The 18,033-nt window shown below is 39.7% G+C and overlaps 1 protein-coding gene across 4 annotated transcripts; it reads left to right on the top strand.

Annotated features, from left to right (window-relative positions):
- Positions 1-17: 17 nt before the first annotated feature.
- Positions 18-17,130, top strand: znf821 (zinc finger protein 821). Of its 4 annotated transcripts, none has more exons than XM_062422637.1 (6): positions 18-118; positions 8,898-9,029; positions 9,171-9,289; positions 10,663-10,761; positions 11,659-11,825; positions 13,345-17,130. In XM_062422637.1, the coding sequence occupies exons 1-6, from the start codon at positions 115-117 to the stop codon at positions 14,303-14,305; spliced, it is 1,482 nt and encodes a 493-aa protein (XP_062278621.1). In that variant the 5' UTR covers positions 18-114; the 3' UTR covers positions 14,306-17,130. The 4 variants fall into 4 exon arrangements, with proteins under 4 accessions (XP_062278621.1, XP_062278611.1, XP_062278603.1 ...); XM_062422627.1 differs by lacking the exon at positions 18-118 and adding an exon at positions 2,814-3,292 and having other exon boundaries at positions 9,174-9,289; XM_062422619.1 differs by lacking the exon at positions 18-118 and adding an exon at positions 2,814-3,292 and having other exon boundaries at positions 10,666-10,761.
- The last annotated feature ends 903 nt before the right edge of the window (positions 17,131-18,033 follow it).

The following is an 18,033-nucleotide window of genomic DNA, read 5'->3' as shown; positions in this document are numbered from 1 at the left end:
AGGCTGGGAAAGAAGCGCGGACAGTTGATGATCAGCGCACAGTGACGTTAGCTTGTAATAGTCTTCTCCTCTGCCCGACACTCCCGCCTGATATGCCAGTGCTCACTGGACAACATGGGTAACTGTTTAATTATGTTGTAATGATGATGAGAACTGCAGCTAGCCAACTGTACTGTTAATCCCGGTTATGGTGTGCTTGTTGCCGTCTTGCTCTCTTCCATCGTTCGTTCTCGTATTGCCTATAAAGGGCTAACGGTGGGCTTAGCCAGCTAGCTAACATTAATACATTGATCTCACTGGATGATTGACTCTAAATAATAACACGTAATGTGGCTTTTAGTTTGCGCACTTATGCGTGTCATCTCTCACTTGCCGCACAAATGCCGCGAATTTCATGACACGGCGAGATTATTTTGTTGAGATGGCATATTTTCCTCTTAATGCTGCGGAAGAACACGTTTTTTACCCTGTCAATGTCGTGCTGCGGTCCGTTTACTCGTGGCAGTCAGTGATGACGACTACATGTGATGTTATGACATTAGCTGGTCAGTGGTTTGGGCGCCACCCAGTGTTGGTACTGTGTTGTCTGGGATGGATCAATGGTTTACCAAACAGTAGGGACTTGCCCAGGTGTGGTCTGTAAAATAGCTCAAGCAGTTTGGTGGTTTTTCCTCACAGCTGCATGGCTAACGATCATATTTAGAGAGGTATTAATAAGATCCAAATACAGTGAAGCTGGGACCTTCATACTTACATCACAGTATGTATTTATGGTTTATAGGAATGCTGAAAAAAGACTTCGGATACTGTCTTTCTAAGAATGTTTAAAGAGCCCCTTAAGACATATTTTAAGGTATATAGAATACTCCACTTTGAATAATAATTTGTGTCTGATATAGTTTTCCCACAAAAGAGGTTAAATCATCTTGTTAAAGTTCATAAAATGACATCTGATCCATCCCCATCATTGAAAATTCCAGAGTTATGCAAACATATATACATATATATATATCAAGTTTAACAGCTGGAGACAAGATGTCTCTTACTTCACTGTAAAGTCCTCACTGTTTGTACACTGGAGGCTTCAAGTTTTTACATCACATTTGTTTAAGTTGAATATCGGATCAGGATTGGCTTACAAACTATTTGTGATGTCACAAATCGTGTTCGTAGCCTACGTATGATCTGAGCATTAAAGTAAGATTTCCAATGCGCACAGAGAATCTTTGTACTTTCAGCAGATGAATGTTAAAACAGCCTAAGTCAGTTTTCTTCATATAGTGTCAAACCACAACAGAAGTTATCTCACTTTTCACATAGAGCAGGTCTGGTTTGAGCAGCATTAAAGAAATGGTAATTTAGCAAAACTTAGCAAATTAAATAATGTATGCAGATAATAAAATGCTATTTTTATGCACAATGCTGTTAATTTAGTGTTGCTTTTCCTGGTGGCAAATGCTATATTTCGAATAGCCTCAAGAGTTTTTCTGAATTGTACACAGCAGTATTGTCAGTCTTGATTACACCTTTGAGTATGTATCTGTGGCACTGTTAATACAAGTCCACACCCATCAAGTCACGTATTTCTGAATTGCCAGCCCAGAGGCTTATCAGCTGTGTGAACAACTCTTATCAACACTGATCCACTCTATGGGCCTCCCCCTCTCTCACACAACAATAATAGAAAGCTACCTTGATTATGTTGCTGAGTAAAACTCCAAACTTCCTCAAATATGGAACATGGACTTTAGTTTAAAGGCTCACAATTATCCATTGTGGCACATAGCTATGCAGAGAGTTTTGGTTTTGAGATATCTACCACCATCAAACTACAGCATAGGTAAATAAAATGTTCACAGCATTGAAAAATTGCACAAAAAATACAATGTTCTGGTTACTCTGGATAATCCACAGAACATCCTTTCAGTAGTTTCCATTGTGACAACAGACATGTTTTTGTATTTTGGGTGAACTAACCCAAAAAAAAACTTCTGTTTAGTGACATAAGGAACAAGAAACTGCAGCCAAAATGCCAAACAGATATCTTTGAAGTAATTAAGAAACAGTATTGCCATTACATAGTTTAACCACCAGAGAGCACTGACAAGTTTATGTTTCAACTGTTAAATGTCCTGCTCACGATATAGATTGGTCACAGTTCATTCATAATCAAATTTAAGAAATCATTATAAAAAGTCATTATCAAAGTGTTACACATTCATATTGAAAACTAATACCTACCAGTATAATCAGACTTATCTGATACAAATATCTAGTATATGTCAGAGTCTGACTTACACTGGACAGTTATTGTAGTAAATTCAATACTTAGTATAAAAGTGATCTAGAAATTATATAATGAAATAAGTATTTCTATTTATAAGAGAAAGTTGGGTGTTTTTGTTTTTCTTTAACGCTTTAAGCCTTATTTATAATATACCAGTTTCTCAAGAAAACCTAAATTGTGGGTGTGAATGTAATAATACTTGAAGGCTTTAAAGTTCATTCTTCATTTTTTTAAGAATAGTATTTTGACAAAACACAACTCAGACACAAAAAGAGTGATTCCCCTCACTCGCAAACTCCATCACGGGAAATTCCGTTTTTATTTCAACCTGGACCCTATTTCCCCATCATTTTCAGTCTAAGTGAAACAAAACGATACATCAAAGTAGCACTCAGATATATGTTATGTCTTAAAAATACTGAGGCACGAAGCATTTCCTTTTTCTTGCAAGGTTACTTTACATAGCCGGTATTATTTTTTCCTCGCCGTGTGACGTGAACGCATCATACTATCTTTATCTTTTCGCGTGAACTCCCCATCGCTCCTGTGCATCCCACAATTCTGTGCGGCGTGGCTCCAGATCAGCTGAGCTCCTGCAGCGCTGCAGTGAGCGCACGGCTGCCAGCGGCTCGGGGATCGGAGCTGGCCGTGGCTGCTCGGTGTGTCTCTGCTCGGGTTTGGACATCATTTAAAGAAAAAAAAAAACCCTGATCGAGGGTTTATTTTTCAAGCAGCTGCAGAAATGTGACTATTTTATGTGTCCGCTTTTTCTTTTTGAAACCTTTTTGCATTGGCGCTCATCGAGTAAACGATTTGATCTTTTTTTTAATTTTTTAATTTGATTTATTATTTTGTTGATCATCTGCACCCTCAGTGCGGAATACACCTGGACTGGTCTCGGGGTAACTGTACGGGGTTAGGAGGAGATCCCTTTTGATTTTTTTTCACCGGGAGTGGGCAATAATATGTCCAGGCGAAAACAGACCAACCCCTTCAAAGTTGACTGTAGGTATTCCAGGTATTATCTGATACTGTTTCACGACTTAGTTAAACATGTCACACTGGTTATCTGCGCTTTTATCTGGTTGTTTGACAGGAATGTGTTTAATCATTTCTACATAAACACTGTTTCAGTTGCTCTGTTTAATGTCCGCTGTACCTTGTAATACTGTCATATAGATAAGATGTATAAAGCCAAAGACAGGCTTCCTCTTCACATACACATCACATACTCTATATTATATTCAAACCATATTATGTCAGCAGGTTTCCTGTGAGCATTAACAAACAAACTGCAGTGAGGTATATCTCATTTCCATTTTAGCTTGTTGTTTGTGTGAGAATACAGCACAAGATATTTTTGGCTGATGTGTAATTGATCTTTCTTCCTTTTATTTATTTAATAATGACCTCATAAGTGGTAGGTGGACATAGTTATAGATGCATAGACACTCATTACCCAGTAATTAAAATCAAGCTCTGGACAAGTACTAGACAACAAAGAAGTAAATGATCTGTAAATGGCTAAATAGATGCAACAGTGATGATGCAGTGATCTCTGGTAAATATTCAGTAGTTACTTAAAAGTAGATTTATACTAGACAACTGCAGGAATATTGGGTCATTGCTAATATCTAATGGATTCCATCACCTTGATCTCCTGTCCAACATGAACTACGATTTCTTGGAGCATAATCCTGCAAATAACTTTCCTTTGAGGTTTAAAGAGTGTGTGCTACCTTCAGTGGCGTGTCTGATCATTCATATCATTTTATATGTGAGCTTCACAGGAAGTTTTGTGATGGTTGTTTCCATCCGTATGTGAGGGCTCGTAGGCTGAGGGCTCACCACATTTCTAGTTTTAAGGCGTAATTTCTGTAGATGACAAATCGAAACGCCTCTTAAGTGTTAAGAAGAAGCAGACCTAGAGTCTCACCACAGTTATTATATTGTTAGATTATGATCTGATGGGGACATGCGTCTCATTTTTTACACCCTGTTGATCTGCATGGTGTCAGTTCAGTTTGCACAAGATGAAATGAAAGCACCAGAGAACACCCAATCAGTAAAAACTAAATGAAGCTACAGCTATTTTTAAAAGAACATTGACTTTTGATGAAAATTCAGTCATTTCTCTTTTTTTCCTTCCTCTTTTTTTATTTTTTAGAAATAATTATCAACAGCATTTCTTAATACACTAAGATCATTCCAACACTTTTTCTCATATTGATAAACTTCTGATGAACTGAGAGGCACTTTGTCCTTGAACATACAGGGCTCTCCTGCATCTCATCAATGCCACTGCACATTTACGTACTGTAGCACCATAATTTCCTTCCATTTAATATCCTAAGGAAATGTATGAAATATTGACATACTATACTGAAGCAGCATTGACCCCTGGTGTGGGTATATTGACAGTTTCCCTGAGTGTGTGGTGCCCTCTGCTGCCTGCATCCCCTGGTTGGTGGATAGTACACTGACCACTTAAGACACCTCAGCCCACAGAAAGTAGATTGCCCAGTGTAATCTACTGAAGTTATGTATGCTCTTTTCTAAACATAGTTTGTTTAACCTGTAGTTGAAATACATCTTGCACTTGCGACCGCAGTTAATCCCCACAAGCTAATGAGATCATTTGCTGCTCTGGAACAGTTCTGCGAGAGCCCGGCGTGGAGGCTGAACACGCTGAGGAGGGCTTTATACAATTTAATGGTGGCATGTGTTAATGTGCACTTCATGCTGTGACAAATGCCAAAACATTTTTCTAGACAGACAAACCGCACCTCCCGCAGCTTAACCGGTGTGTGAATTGAGGCCTCAGTGTGACTTTTCTCTGTTTTTGCCTTTTGATTGTTTTACCTGTCTTTTCTTGTGAGATATGAATTGTATGCACGGAGCTGTTCCTCCAGAGAGGGTCAAGCCAGACAGACTGACAGACCAGACAGGCAGGGAGACAGTCTGACAGGCAGGCGGGCTGACACGCATAAAGACACACACTCACACACAAACACAAACACACGCACACACACAGGGAATTCCAGACAATAATACAACAGTGCTGTCTGTCTGGCTATTTGTGTTCCTCCTTGAGTTTGATGAAAAAACACTCTTGTATAAAAGTTCATTGGGACTGGAGGTGGTGTGTGCTTTCTGGAGAAAAGTGGATGTGTCCTTCATGTTGGCAGTAAATACATGACAGTTTGTCAACAGTATAGGTACTGATGAGGTTGCAGTATAGCACTGAAAAGGAGAGAGATTAACCAACATCTTAAAACATTCAGTTTTTTGAGTAAGTGTATGTGTGCATACAGAAGCCACAATTTTTAGTACTTTGACGTAAATTTCATCTACTGTGAAGAGTACAGTTTATTAGAGTTGACATGTTTGTGCCAAGCAACTCAGCTTTTTAAAAACTCAAGAGATGTTCAGCACAAATCCTCCCTGATTATGTGTCCTAAGGATGACAGTGTAGTCTTGTGGCCTGGTCGAAAGCTCTTGTTTGTATATGAAAGTGACATTTTTTGTGGGATTTATCCAGAAGAGGAGTTTGTTTTCATTTCAGGTGTAACCATAACCAGACAAAGTCTTTCATTAAGAAAAAGAAAGACTCCACGTTCAAAGAAAAATGTTTTAATGACTTCACCTTGTTCTCTGTGATATATAAGGTCAAAGTAAAAATTGATCAGACGTCTGGCCCACCATCCTTGGTCTCATGGATGGAAGACAGGGGCCCCAGCACTTCCTGCAGATTCAGACGGTGCTCTGTGTGTGTGTGTGTGTGTGTGTGTGTGTGTGTGTGTGTGTGTGTGTGTGTGTGTGTGTGTGTGTGTGTGTGTGTGTGTGTGTGTGTGTGTGTGTGTGTGTGTGTGTGTGTGTTTTGGAGGGGATGGTGGCTGAAAAGGAGAAGGAGGGGGCTTTGAATTCAACAGGACCCCCATTGCTTGGTGTTTGAGTAGAGTTTTGGCATTCTATCTTTTGTCTGTTTTGTTTTGCGCGCCCCCCCCCCCACCCCTTCCACACACACACACACACACACACATACACACACACACCCCCATCCTCCTCCTCCTCTCTCCCTCTTCTGTGTCTGTTGGCTGATGAGTTTGTCTCTTTGTCTGGATTCAGTCAGACACTGCGTCACCTCCTGCCTACAGACACACAGACTCAGAGATAACATCACAGTGGCAGAGACTGAGGCAGGAGGGGGGGAGAGGGAGCGAGGAGAGACAGATGTACAGACAGAGCCTAGCAGAGGGGGGATGGGTATCTCTCACACATCAATCATTGGCTATGTGCCGTGAAGCCAGCTCGTTGTAGTAGTTCATAGTTCAATACTCTTAACCACTCTTCCAATGCTAATGAATGCTTGCATTGCTATGGGAAAAGTGCCCAAACTGTGTTCACATACCAACTTCTCACCAGTGGCAAAACAGCAGAATGACAAACCTGATCAACATTACACCTCTGTTTTCCTCTAACACAGTGAGTGTGTGTGTGTGTGTGTGTGTGTGTGTGTGTGTGTGTGTGTGTGTGTGTGTGTGTGTGTGTGTGTGTGTGTGTGTGTGTGTGTGTGTGTGTGTGTACGCGCGCGCAATACCTCAGGATTGTGACGAAGGCTGTAATTACTTCTGTCAGTCTCAGGTAACTGAAGTCAGGATCTCTCTCCCATCTCTGATCTGTGTTATTGGAAGGAGAGAAGATGGTAGAAAATTGAATTTTAAGCTGTCATTAATTTCAGCCATCTGAAGTGAGATGTTCTGTGTGTGCGAATGCCACAGGAGCGTTCAACGAAACTGTCTCCAGTTAAGCAGCGTTGGCAGTTAAATACGGTTGTGCAGGGTCAAGTGTGATAATCAGAAAAGTGAAGGTTTTTTTTCACCCGATCCCGCAACCCAACAGAGCAGCGATAAAACAAAAGAGTGGCATCTCAAGGAGTTAAATGAGCCACTTATGGGCTTTCATGCTATGAAGGTTTATCCTCCCCCTCAGAGCTGATGGTATAGATATGGAAGTAGTCAGAGCTACATACAAGCAGGGAGGACAGAGGGCAAGCCAGGCTGTTCAGTGTGTGGGTGGTACTGAGAGAGAGAGGAACACACTGAGTAGCAAGGCAGTTAGCTAGAGGAAAATAGTACAGGCTGCTTCTCCTGTGGGACTGCAGCATGGCTGTCGAACAGAGCTAGCATGTATCTCCGAGTGTATATGTGTGTGAAAAAGTGGGGGTTGGGATGCAAATGAAGTTGATGTGTGTGTGTGTGCACATACATGTCAGCGGGCTCGCCTTACCATTTTTCTGGCGTAGCATTCATTATGTTTCCTGTGACTGGTTCATATGAAAGCAGTCTCATCTGCAAAGAGGTTCCACAGTTCCAGTGGAATATATCTTCTATCCTAAGTTCTTGAGAAAAATTTAAAATGTATATAAATAATTTTGTAGTTGATGCGTTTTTGGAGGCTTTCTGATCACTTTTGTTGCCTTTATGCATGAATCGTCTCTGCCTCTCTGCCTAATCAAATGGCAAAATGTTCTGACATCAGAAGCCTGGACACATCTTCCATAAAATTTAAAGTGTGTATTACCATGGACAAAAGAAGACACACAGCTATGAATGAATGGATCAGTGTTGGAAATTCATACCTTCTTGCTGTATGCTATGACTGTAGATTTCTATGTTGCCATGGAGATAAGGCACTCCAATGCGTGATGCAGTGTATGGATAAAAATGTCTGTATTCAAACAGCCTTAATTTACTGACATGTTTAACGCAATGCTATATATATTATGAACTTATTTTAAAATGGCCCCTGTTACTGTGAAATAAATGCTCTATACAAGTAAGGAGGGCCACCACCACGATGTCTGTCTGTAGTTCTGCCTCTCTGGTTCATGGTATACAGGAAATTATGCTGTCATATGAAAAAAGTCTCACTATTTTATGAAACCTGAGATGAGTGGTTTATTCTTCTACTTGTATGTCTTGTAATTTTTTTATGTAAAGGCAACCATAAAAATAATTTCCTTTAACCTGTCACACTGGCCTCACCTGCAGACTTCAATTGTTGTTCTTGACATTGATTCAACTATTGATTCATTGTTAAATGAACAAACACTATTAGAGCTTTTCTTAAACAATAACTGGTTTTGCAGTATGAAACTCTATTGTGACATTATCACATTACTTTAAAATACAATGTCAAATTTAACAGCACACAATACAAATGAAATCTTCTGTCATGGTATGTGTGATTTTATATAAAACAATATAGATATACATCCTGACATGATACATTGGAATAATGAGACAGGAACGTTTTTGGCAAATACAGCAAATTAAATACTTGACATATAGTACTTTATTGCATTGATGCAACAATCATAAAAATCCAACTTTTCCATAAAGCAATGAACAGAATGGCACAATCTCTGACAATAGACATGTTTATATAATCTCACATACAATGGCATATTACCCACCTGTGGTGTTAAGTGTATATTTTCATGTGGTTTAACGTACAGTATACAAATATTCTAATAACTGCTGCACTCCTCACTTATCTCCCCAGTCACAGAGCTCCATGACTGACTGTTATTTATTTTTATCTCCAGGGCCATTCCACACTTCAGGCATCACAGGACTTCAGCACACTATTAACATGGATGGCAGGGACGAATTCACTGAGGACAGTGAATGCTGCAGCAACAACTCCCAGGAGGTCCTTGGACAGGATAGCATCTCAGGTACAGGATGGAGGGATGTGACAGGGAAGGACTGGATGGACTCTGTAGGACATCCTTGGACTGAGGGGTGTTAGTGAGAGTAAGCCCTGCTCTGTGTTCTGTTGTCTGTCTGTATTGATAGGGCTGTGTTTGCCTCCATAGAAGACAGCGATAGTGACCTTGACAACCACGGTGAAGACTCGTCCTCCAACGCCTCAGCCGACGACCACATGACCACCAAAAGAACGCAGTGCCGCCTACAAGGAGCGGGAGTCAAAGAGGTGAGAGGGCCACCACCCACATTAACCAGTAAAAGTGGCTGAAGAAGTATAACGAAGGAAAATGTGTAAAATGGTCGATATATCTTTAACATAACATTTCAGGTGCGGTACAATTACATTTAACATGTCTCATTAAGAAACATGCACAGGGTTGAACTATTTAGCAGAAGCTGTGCAGCCTCACCATAGAGGTGCCCAGTTCCATTTTGAGATATATTGCACAACTCATGTGGTTCATAGATTCGCAGGGTTTGAAAGCAGTTATGGTTGTGGCAAGACTTCTGTGGGCTGTGAAAAATGCTAAACCTTATAGCTGCAGGTTTTTTAAAATCTCTTATCCTCTAGCTGTGAATGAAACCCCATGTGTTATGAATACTAATTTGGATAAAGATCATTATGTAATGTGTGTTAAAGTAACCTATGCGACTGCAATTCTGTTGGGGGTTAACAGGTACAGGAAGTAGTGTTATGTGTTATATCTGTTATTTTTCAGTGTTTCATTCTCATTAGATCACATGTTAGAAGTGTAAAACTCAAACTGGGTTTCATTCAGTTGCTGTGCACTGATGTATATCTAACACTCATGTGATACCCTCTTTGGTTTGTCTTTGTCATGTATGAAATTTTAAAATTGTTAATTTGTTCAACTTAATAACCAATCGTGTTCACCATCATCATGTGTAATGATCAAAATTGGTAAGTGAAAGCATCTTTTTGTTTTCCAGCAAAATGTTTGAGAATATTAAAGGATCTTAAAGCAGTTGTGCAGGGTGCAACAGTGCTTGAATAATCAGTATCCCCTTACTCATTAAACAAAAATGGAAAGGAAAAATCACAAGCACTTCAATTTGGTACACCACTGGCATTAGCCAATATGTTTTGTGTCTGGACCTTCTGTTTAGAAAACGTTCTGTATTTCAGCTTGTGCATGAGTCACATCTGTGACAGTACACGGCATCATGTCACTGTTAGTGAGTCATTGGGGTGTTGTGAGAATTCTGCTCATTCACACACTCAGCACACCATATAACACATGCAGAGATGCTTCAGCTGGAAGCATGTGAAACAGCTAGTCTGTCCACAAAGACCCAGCGAGAGATTAAAATAAATATGTAGTGCTGGTAGACTTATTCTCTATGTACCAATCATATAACTGGTGCAATGAACCTTACATAGTAAAAAAACATCCTCACTAATGAGAGCAACATTGATTTTAAATAGTAACTCAAAGATATTTTCATCTGCTTTAACTTAAATGTTGGGCTGAAATATGAGCATGGATATGAAAGTGTAGGGGATGTAAATATGCTTGGCTTGTAGAACTTGTGTTTTTTTTCCTGAAATGTGTTGTAATGGTGCTTGGTTTCCCTCAGGAGAGCGAGGAAGGGTCAGACCACAGCAACAACTTTGTGTGTCCTCTCTGCCCGCTGGATTTCAGCAGCCCTGAGAAGCTCATCTCTCATGTCTACCAGGTGAGAACAAGACTGGTCTCGCCTGTCTTAATCGAGCACAGAACCATGTAAACAAAGCAGCTTTATTTGCAGTCTGTTTCAAATAAGCTGGTTGTGGGTCATCACCTTTAAAGCCCCTAAGCAGCTTTTAGAATCAGTACTTCAATGAAATGCAGGTGGACAGAGAAGGTATCGACTGGTATGATCCAATCTGGTGCTTAATTTGTCATATAGTGAATTAAAATAATCACTGTGAACCAGCTGAAGTTAGTTTACAATATAATACATTTTTGAGTTGGTTAAAATTCCATTGAAGTGATCAAGTCTTGAGCACTCTGAGCACCATATCAAACCTTTTAAATGCTTTTAAATTGAATTAGTAATATTTAATATGATTTTAACCTACAGACTTAATTTTCAAAGTTGTGTCATAACTTTTGTTACACAAGTTTTTAACTAACAAAGCGTCATTTAAAATGTTACTTTAAGATGATTTAGAGCATTTATATACTATATATAATACTAACATCAAAATAATATATACTAACATCACTTGCTTATGGCACAAAAGCACTTTACAGGAAAAGATGATTAATGTCCATTATGATACTATTAAAGTTAAGAATATTTTTTTTAATATTTGGGTTTTCTAAAACCTGAATTGCTTTGAGTTTAAAAATATGTTCAATATTATTGTTTTCTTCTGTATAATTGGTAAATTATACCACAAGAAAAGTGTCACTTCTTCTTCAACTCCCTGTAATTAACCTTTTTTTAAAATGTGTACTGATTTCTTCCTGTTCAGAGCAACTAACTACATTAATAAAGTTTCCTCCCTTGCTGTCGGCGGTATACTTAAAACATCTCTTTTTTTTACCACAGCTTCTTGTTCTTATTTTGTTTTTCTGTCTTTAATAGCACACGACTATGATGAGCAACACCAAGAGCTATGTGTGCCCAGTGTGTGGGCGAGCCCTGAGTTCGCCTGGCTCGCTTGGACGGCATCTTCTCATCCACTCAGAGGACCGCCTCTCCAACTGCGCTGTCTGTGGTGCACACTTTACAGACACCAACAACTTTAACAGGTTGGGCCCCTTCTAGTGTAGCTATTATCTTACACTAGATCGTGAAAGCACAGTGCTTTTTTTTCTCCAAATAATTATGTAGATGAATTTGATATCAGACAAGTTATATTTTGTATTTAACTTTTTTTAAGTAAAATGCTAAGTCAAGTGTCTCCACGGATTTTTTTTATAAATAATATACAATACATTATGCACCTCATAGTCGGTTTCTATCTTCCTGGCCGATCATATTCCTGATAATTTCATTAATCTTTAAACACTAAAACCAGATCTGAGGGTTCAGTTACGTTCAGCAGACAGTCACTTGATTCAACAGGAGAAACTAATTTTAAATAGTACAGATGAATAATGATTGTTGCTGCAGCACAGCTAAGTTTTTATTTTAAAACTGTTGGTCACAAAGTATTCAAATGACTAATTTCTAGTCAAGGTTTTTGTTAAAAAGTTAGTACAAACGTGTGATATTAGGCAGGATGCAGAACATGAGGGATGAATAAAATTAGTACTGGAATGACAGATTTAATGGAAATAAACTTGCATGTTGCTTAGCAACTGCTATAATGTTTCAAATTTAAGCAGCACTGGCAAGGTCAGGAGAAACATACAAGCTGTAATGTACTGTATTTCTGACTGGAGGGGGAAAATGCATGTGCTATTACAGGCAAGTGTTAGTTTATCCTCAGAAAAACCTGCATATGTACAGTACTGTGCAAAAGTCTTAGGCCACTACATACAAACTGAAAATAAAGGAAATATGTACACGAAATTTAACATTAATTATTAAATATAATAGGCTCAATTCCATTTAGGTTTAAGAGATCCAGGTTCCTGCTATTGCGCAAGTGTACGGGGAAGTCTAAATACTTTAGCCAATAGAAGCCGTTTTCTTTTGCACAGTACTGTGTGTTCTAATAAAGCAGAGACCTTGAAAAGCTGCGTCTTAATGGTGTGTGGAACAGCTCTTTGTTATAGCCAGCAATGATGAACTCTTAATGAAGTAATTAGTTTAGAAGACCTATATGTACATAAATATATATCTTGTATGTCACTGTAGAGATGATACGGATGTTAAACACTGCCAATTACAATAAAATGCCCCATAAACCTGCAAAATGCTGAATTTTTAGATAACCGTTATAAATGGATTATGTCTTAAAGTAACAACTTGACTGTCAATAGTGAGGCAGACGATAAGGCATATCTGACATACATTTATTTGCTCACCCAGGGTTTCTGATAAGTCTCAGAATGGTAATAATAATACCGAACTGTTTTTTTTAGTTAATCACAGGTCACATGACACAGTGTCTTACTCACCACTGAAACGAGTGGTCTGAGAAATGAGTAAGATGAGATGTCATCTTTTCCCCACCAGACAAAACGGTTTCAAATCATGTCACTATAGCAGCGTGTTGAATGAATTTATATCATTCATTAGCACCTTCAGTTTAAATTTAAAATGGTGCCTTGCTCAGCTACCGGTTCACCAGTGAAGGTTAACGCTCTCTCTTTTTCTCAGGGAGAAGCTTAAAGATGTTCTCGACACAACCAGGATGGATGTCACCGATGAGAGGGACTCATGTTCTGTGTCCCAGTCGCTGTCCAGCAGCCCCATGTCCAGCCCGGGCCCAGGCACTCGCTCCTGTCACGGACCAGGCCCCAGCCCCAGTTCATGTCAGGGCCCTCAGTCATGTCAAGCTCCTGACCCCAACACCAACCTATGTCAAGCCCATCGTTCTTGCCAGGGACCAGGCCACTTATCCAGCCAATGTCAAGGCCCCAGACCATGTCATGGCCCGGGACTGTGCACAGGCTCCGAGCAAGGGCCCTCTTTCCCCTCACTGCCCGACAGTCTCCTCTCTGAAGGGCCATCGCTTGCGTCTATCCCCGATGCTCTTAACTCCTCTTCCTCTGGCCTTCCTCCTATCCCAGACATCCTCAGCCCTATGCCCGTGTATCCTGCCGGGGTGCTGCTTGTGTGCAACAGCTGCATGGCCTATCAGCAGTTGGTGGAGGCCCAGTCCCCGATGCGAAAATGGGCTCTGCGCCGGAAGAACGAACCCTTGGAGGCCCGCATGCAGCGACTGGAACGCGAGCGCACAGCAAAGAAGAATAAGCGTGCGTGTGAGACGGAGGAGGAAAGGGAGATCAGGAGGCTGCGGGACCGAGAGGCCAAGCGCATGCAGAGGATGCAGGAATCAGAGGAGCAGCGAGCACGCAGACTGCAGAGGGACAGGGAGGCCATGCGTTTAAAGAGGGCCAACGAGACGCCTGACAAGAGGCAGGCCAGGCTGATCCGCGAAAGGGAGGCCAAGAGGATCAAGCGGCGACTCGAGAAGATCGACCCTGCTCTGAGGACGCAGATAGAGCATGACCCCGCCGCTATGGCCGCCCTCACAGCAGACATGAGTCTCTTTCAGTTCCCCTGCCCCATGCCTGTCCCTTCTATTGATAACGGTCTGTTCATGAAGCTGCCATAAAGACCTGGTCGCTGGGGAGGAAACCAACTGGCCTCTAGCAGCATCATTAACCTCCACACTCCACCATCAGGCTGCCATGGTGAAGCATACCCAGCTGGTTTACTCCCAGCTCCCAGGGTGCTTCACACAGCTTCACACACAAACTGCTTTGTTAAATACAACAAAAACTACTTCAATTCCTAATTTATTACAGTCTACAGAACCTTAAGAACAGGGTTGAGTATGTTTCATATTGTATGGATGATGACATAAAAGCATGTTGTAAAGAGATTTATCTGTTCGTCAGTGGGCTAGCAGATGTAACACAGTTCATTCAAGTAGGAGCAGTTATACTTCCTTTGAGGAGAAAAATCTTTTGCACATGGACCTTCAGTGACAGGAGTTGGGACTTTGTAGCCACAGCCCCCTCCTTTCTGGTCCACTCCGCCAGCCCAGTGACTCAGGTTTACCGGTAGCTACACCTCTCTTCAAGCTGCCTCCGTGAGTCCCTGGGAAGTTCACATTCAGTCACACTACTACCTCAGCCGGTGCCGTGGTGGCGCCCTCTGTCCTGTGGCTTACTGCGTTCCAACTCCAAGCTTCCAAAGCTCTATATGTACTGTACACTACTACAGAGGATGCAGGTTGTTTTCCACTATTTGGGTTTGCATTTATCACTCAGGCACTTTTAATAGGACAAAAACATTCACAGGAGCAGCTGATTCATAAACACACCGGTACCACATGTATTCGCCAGGTGTGATACTCTGAATGTTTTGTCCTATTGAACACGCCCAGTGTTGAGCAACATTCCCCCTCATCTCCTGAGTTGTACAACTCAATGCATACGCCTCTTACATTCTCTTTGCCAATCTCTTTTCCTTTCCGTGCATCGTCACACTCCAAATATTCTGCCAATGTTTTATATTTTCTGTTACAGAGCTTTTTCTTTAGCTCATAAAAACTCAGTCTGTGCTGCTGTTACTGTACTGTACAATACATTAGTTACCTCTTATATATTTTGGGCTCATCACATCAAGGAATATTGTATTAGAAATGTTCCGTTTAGTGGTCACAATGAAACAGTTCCTAATATGTTAAGAACAGAATTTGTTACATTACTTGAATAATGCCCATAGAGATGCATTAGTTTGCTTCATTATGAGTGAATTACAAAATGAAAGTGGGGTTTTTATTATAGAATATTATACACAGTTAATGCATTGCTTTGCTTCATGAGTCTGTGTAGCATTCACATGCTTTGTAAGTCTGCAGTACCTTCTAAATCTATCATCTGAACCACTTAATTTATTTCATGCATCAGCAGAATTGATGAAGCAAATTTAATAATAATGATTCATACAGTACGACAAGGGGAACTCGTTTTCATTTTCCCCACCCGCTACTGAGCACTGGGGCTAATTTCATGACACATTCAGCTCATTTTGGGAGAGAGATTTTATTAATCTATATTCATTAACCTCATTCCAGCACATATTTATGCAATATGATGTGAATATATTTTTCTTGTGGAAATGTTTTGATTATTTTGTTACCGTCAGTTGTTTAAGATGTTTAAATTTGAGGCCATGTCTAGGATGGACCTCCCGCCCCCCACACCCCTCTTCCCTCTTTTGTTTAAGGTAAAGTTACCTCCAATTTTTCTTGACTTCACGTCTCCAGATGCAAACATTTACATTGTCAAATGACCAGTTTCTGAAATATTCATCAAAGAATGTCAGACACACAAACGAGTACTGGTTCAGTTTGAGTCACTCCTAGACCAGAGTCAGCCTACCTGGCTGTTTGCTGAAGCAGCAAATTTATTAGAGAATTTTAAGAGTTTAAGAGCTTTTTTCATCTTCAGCAGCTTTTCTAGGAGTGCATCAAACTTCTATGCAAAGGATATTTTATTTATTGCAAGGGAAATTAGTTCACTTTTCACTGAAACTATGCAGAATGCAACTTTTAATTTAAACAGACTTCAATGTAAAGAGTTTAGCTTCTCAGGCAATTTAACTCAGTGAGAGGGCTCAGAGCCTAGATATACACCCTGGTCCATAAGACTCATTTATAGATCTATCATACGATGTGATAGCAACCGTTTTTAGCGTGACTTTTCTAGAGACGTGTCGTCCTCTAAGATTTGTTTTCTCTTCCTCGTTCAGCACATGAAAGCAACAGGGTCTCACTGCCATCCTATTCATGACATACTGTACAAAGGGCAGATCAGTGTTCTCGACAAAGGCTTCAGGTGTCATTTATTTCTCTCTTCTCTCCGACTATGAATACTAGGTATTCTCAGAGGTTGCTCTTTGAAATTGCTGTGATCCCCTTTTGCCCTACAGTGGAAGAAGGCGACAGAAAACTGCGGTGTCTGTGGTCTGACAAACTATAACAAAGGAAGTACTATGAACTCTGACTTTTTTTGTCCGTCTTTATGAGCAGTACTTTCATTATGGATTAGGTAAGCACTGCATGTCGTGAAACTGCACTTGTCCTAGAATGATTGAATATGAGCTTGTGTTCTACTGTTAGTTTTATGCCTGCCTGTTTTTTACAGTTTAATCAAAAGAAATGTGTTGTTAAAAAAAAAGAAAAAACGTTGGCCTTTCTGTTAATTCTATCAGGATTTTCCTCTCAATGTCCATGTTTACAACGTCAAATCTCTGAACAAGGCCAAATGAATGAGCTAAACTGCTAATGAAAACATTCACGCTAGCTGCGATATCAATGCATTCTGACTGGATGGCACTTTGGGGCCGCCATCCTCTGTTACTGGATTAACAGATGTACAGATCAAGATGAAACCTGGTAAAGAATGTGGAAATAAACATTGACTTTACTATAATGATAATGGCCGGTGTCACTTCACTCCTTTTCTTGTTTTATACTTGTTTTATGGGCATTTATGAGCAGTATATAAACATTTGAGATATTACTATAATGGAGTTGTAAGCAGCTATTAAGAACATTTTATGTGATAATTGGTGCTTTTGTCAACATCCCATGAAGCATCAATAACTGGTGTAAACAGTTAATGACTGACTGATAACATATTATAACTGCAGTCATATTTAATGATATATAATAAATATTATTTGAACATGTATGAATAATTCACTGGTAGGTTTAAAACTGTTTATAAATGTCCTTAAATGCACAAAGTCTTGCTGAGCTTTAACTTTCATTCTGGGAAATAGTAAAAATCTCATGGAATTTGTCAAATAGTGTTTGCTCAGCTGTATTCATATAAATATGCCAAAATATTATGACTTCATTCACTTTTTATACACTGTTAGGAATGATTCACAGGGTCAGTTACAGTAAAAAAAATTTTTTTAAAAAGTACTGGTTATTTTTTCAGATTTATATTTTATATAAAAACATACAGAATAAATTTAAAATGCAATGTACTGTTACATTAAACCAGCTGCTCTTACTGATGATACCTTTGTACTTTGTATTCAGGATCTTTACTTGTTTTGGGAGTATTCTTACATAGTGGTATTAGTACTTTTACTTCACTACCCACTACTGTTTCTACATAACTTCCTAACTTTATCTAAATATCACAAAAGGATAAGTAAATGTAACTTAAGAAACACAGCACACAAGTTGGATAATAGTTTATATTTATATTTGTATATATATATTATATTGTGTTTACTTAACAAACATGATAAATGCAATGTCTCCAAGTTAGCTGTAACAATAAAAATACAATATCTTTGTGTCCTTAAAGTACA

This window comes from Scomber scombrus, chromosome 1 (genome assembly GCF_963691925.1).
Source record: "Scomber scombrus chromosome 1, fScoSco1.1, whole genome shotgun sequence".
NCBI lineage: Eukaryota > Metazoa > Chordata > Actinopteri > Scombriformes > Scombridae > Scomber > Scomber scombrus.
This window is presented reverse-complemented; position numbering and strand designations above follow the sequence as displayed.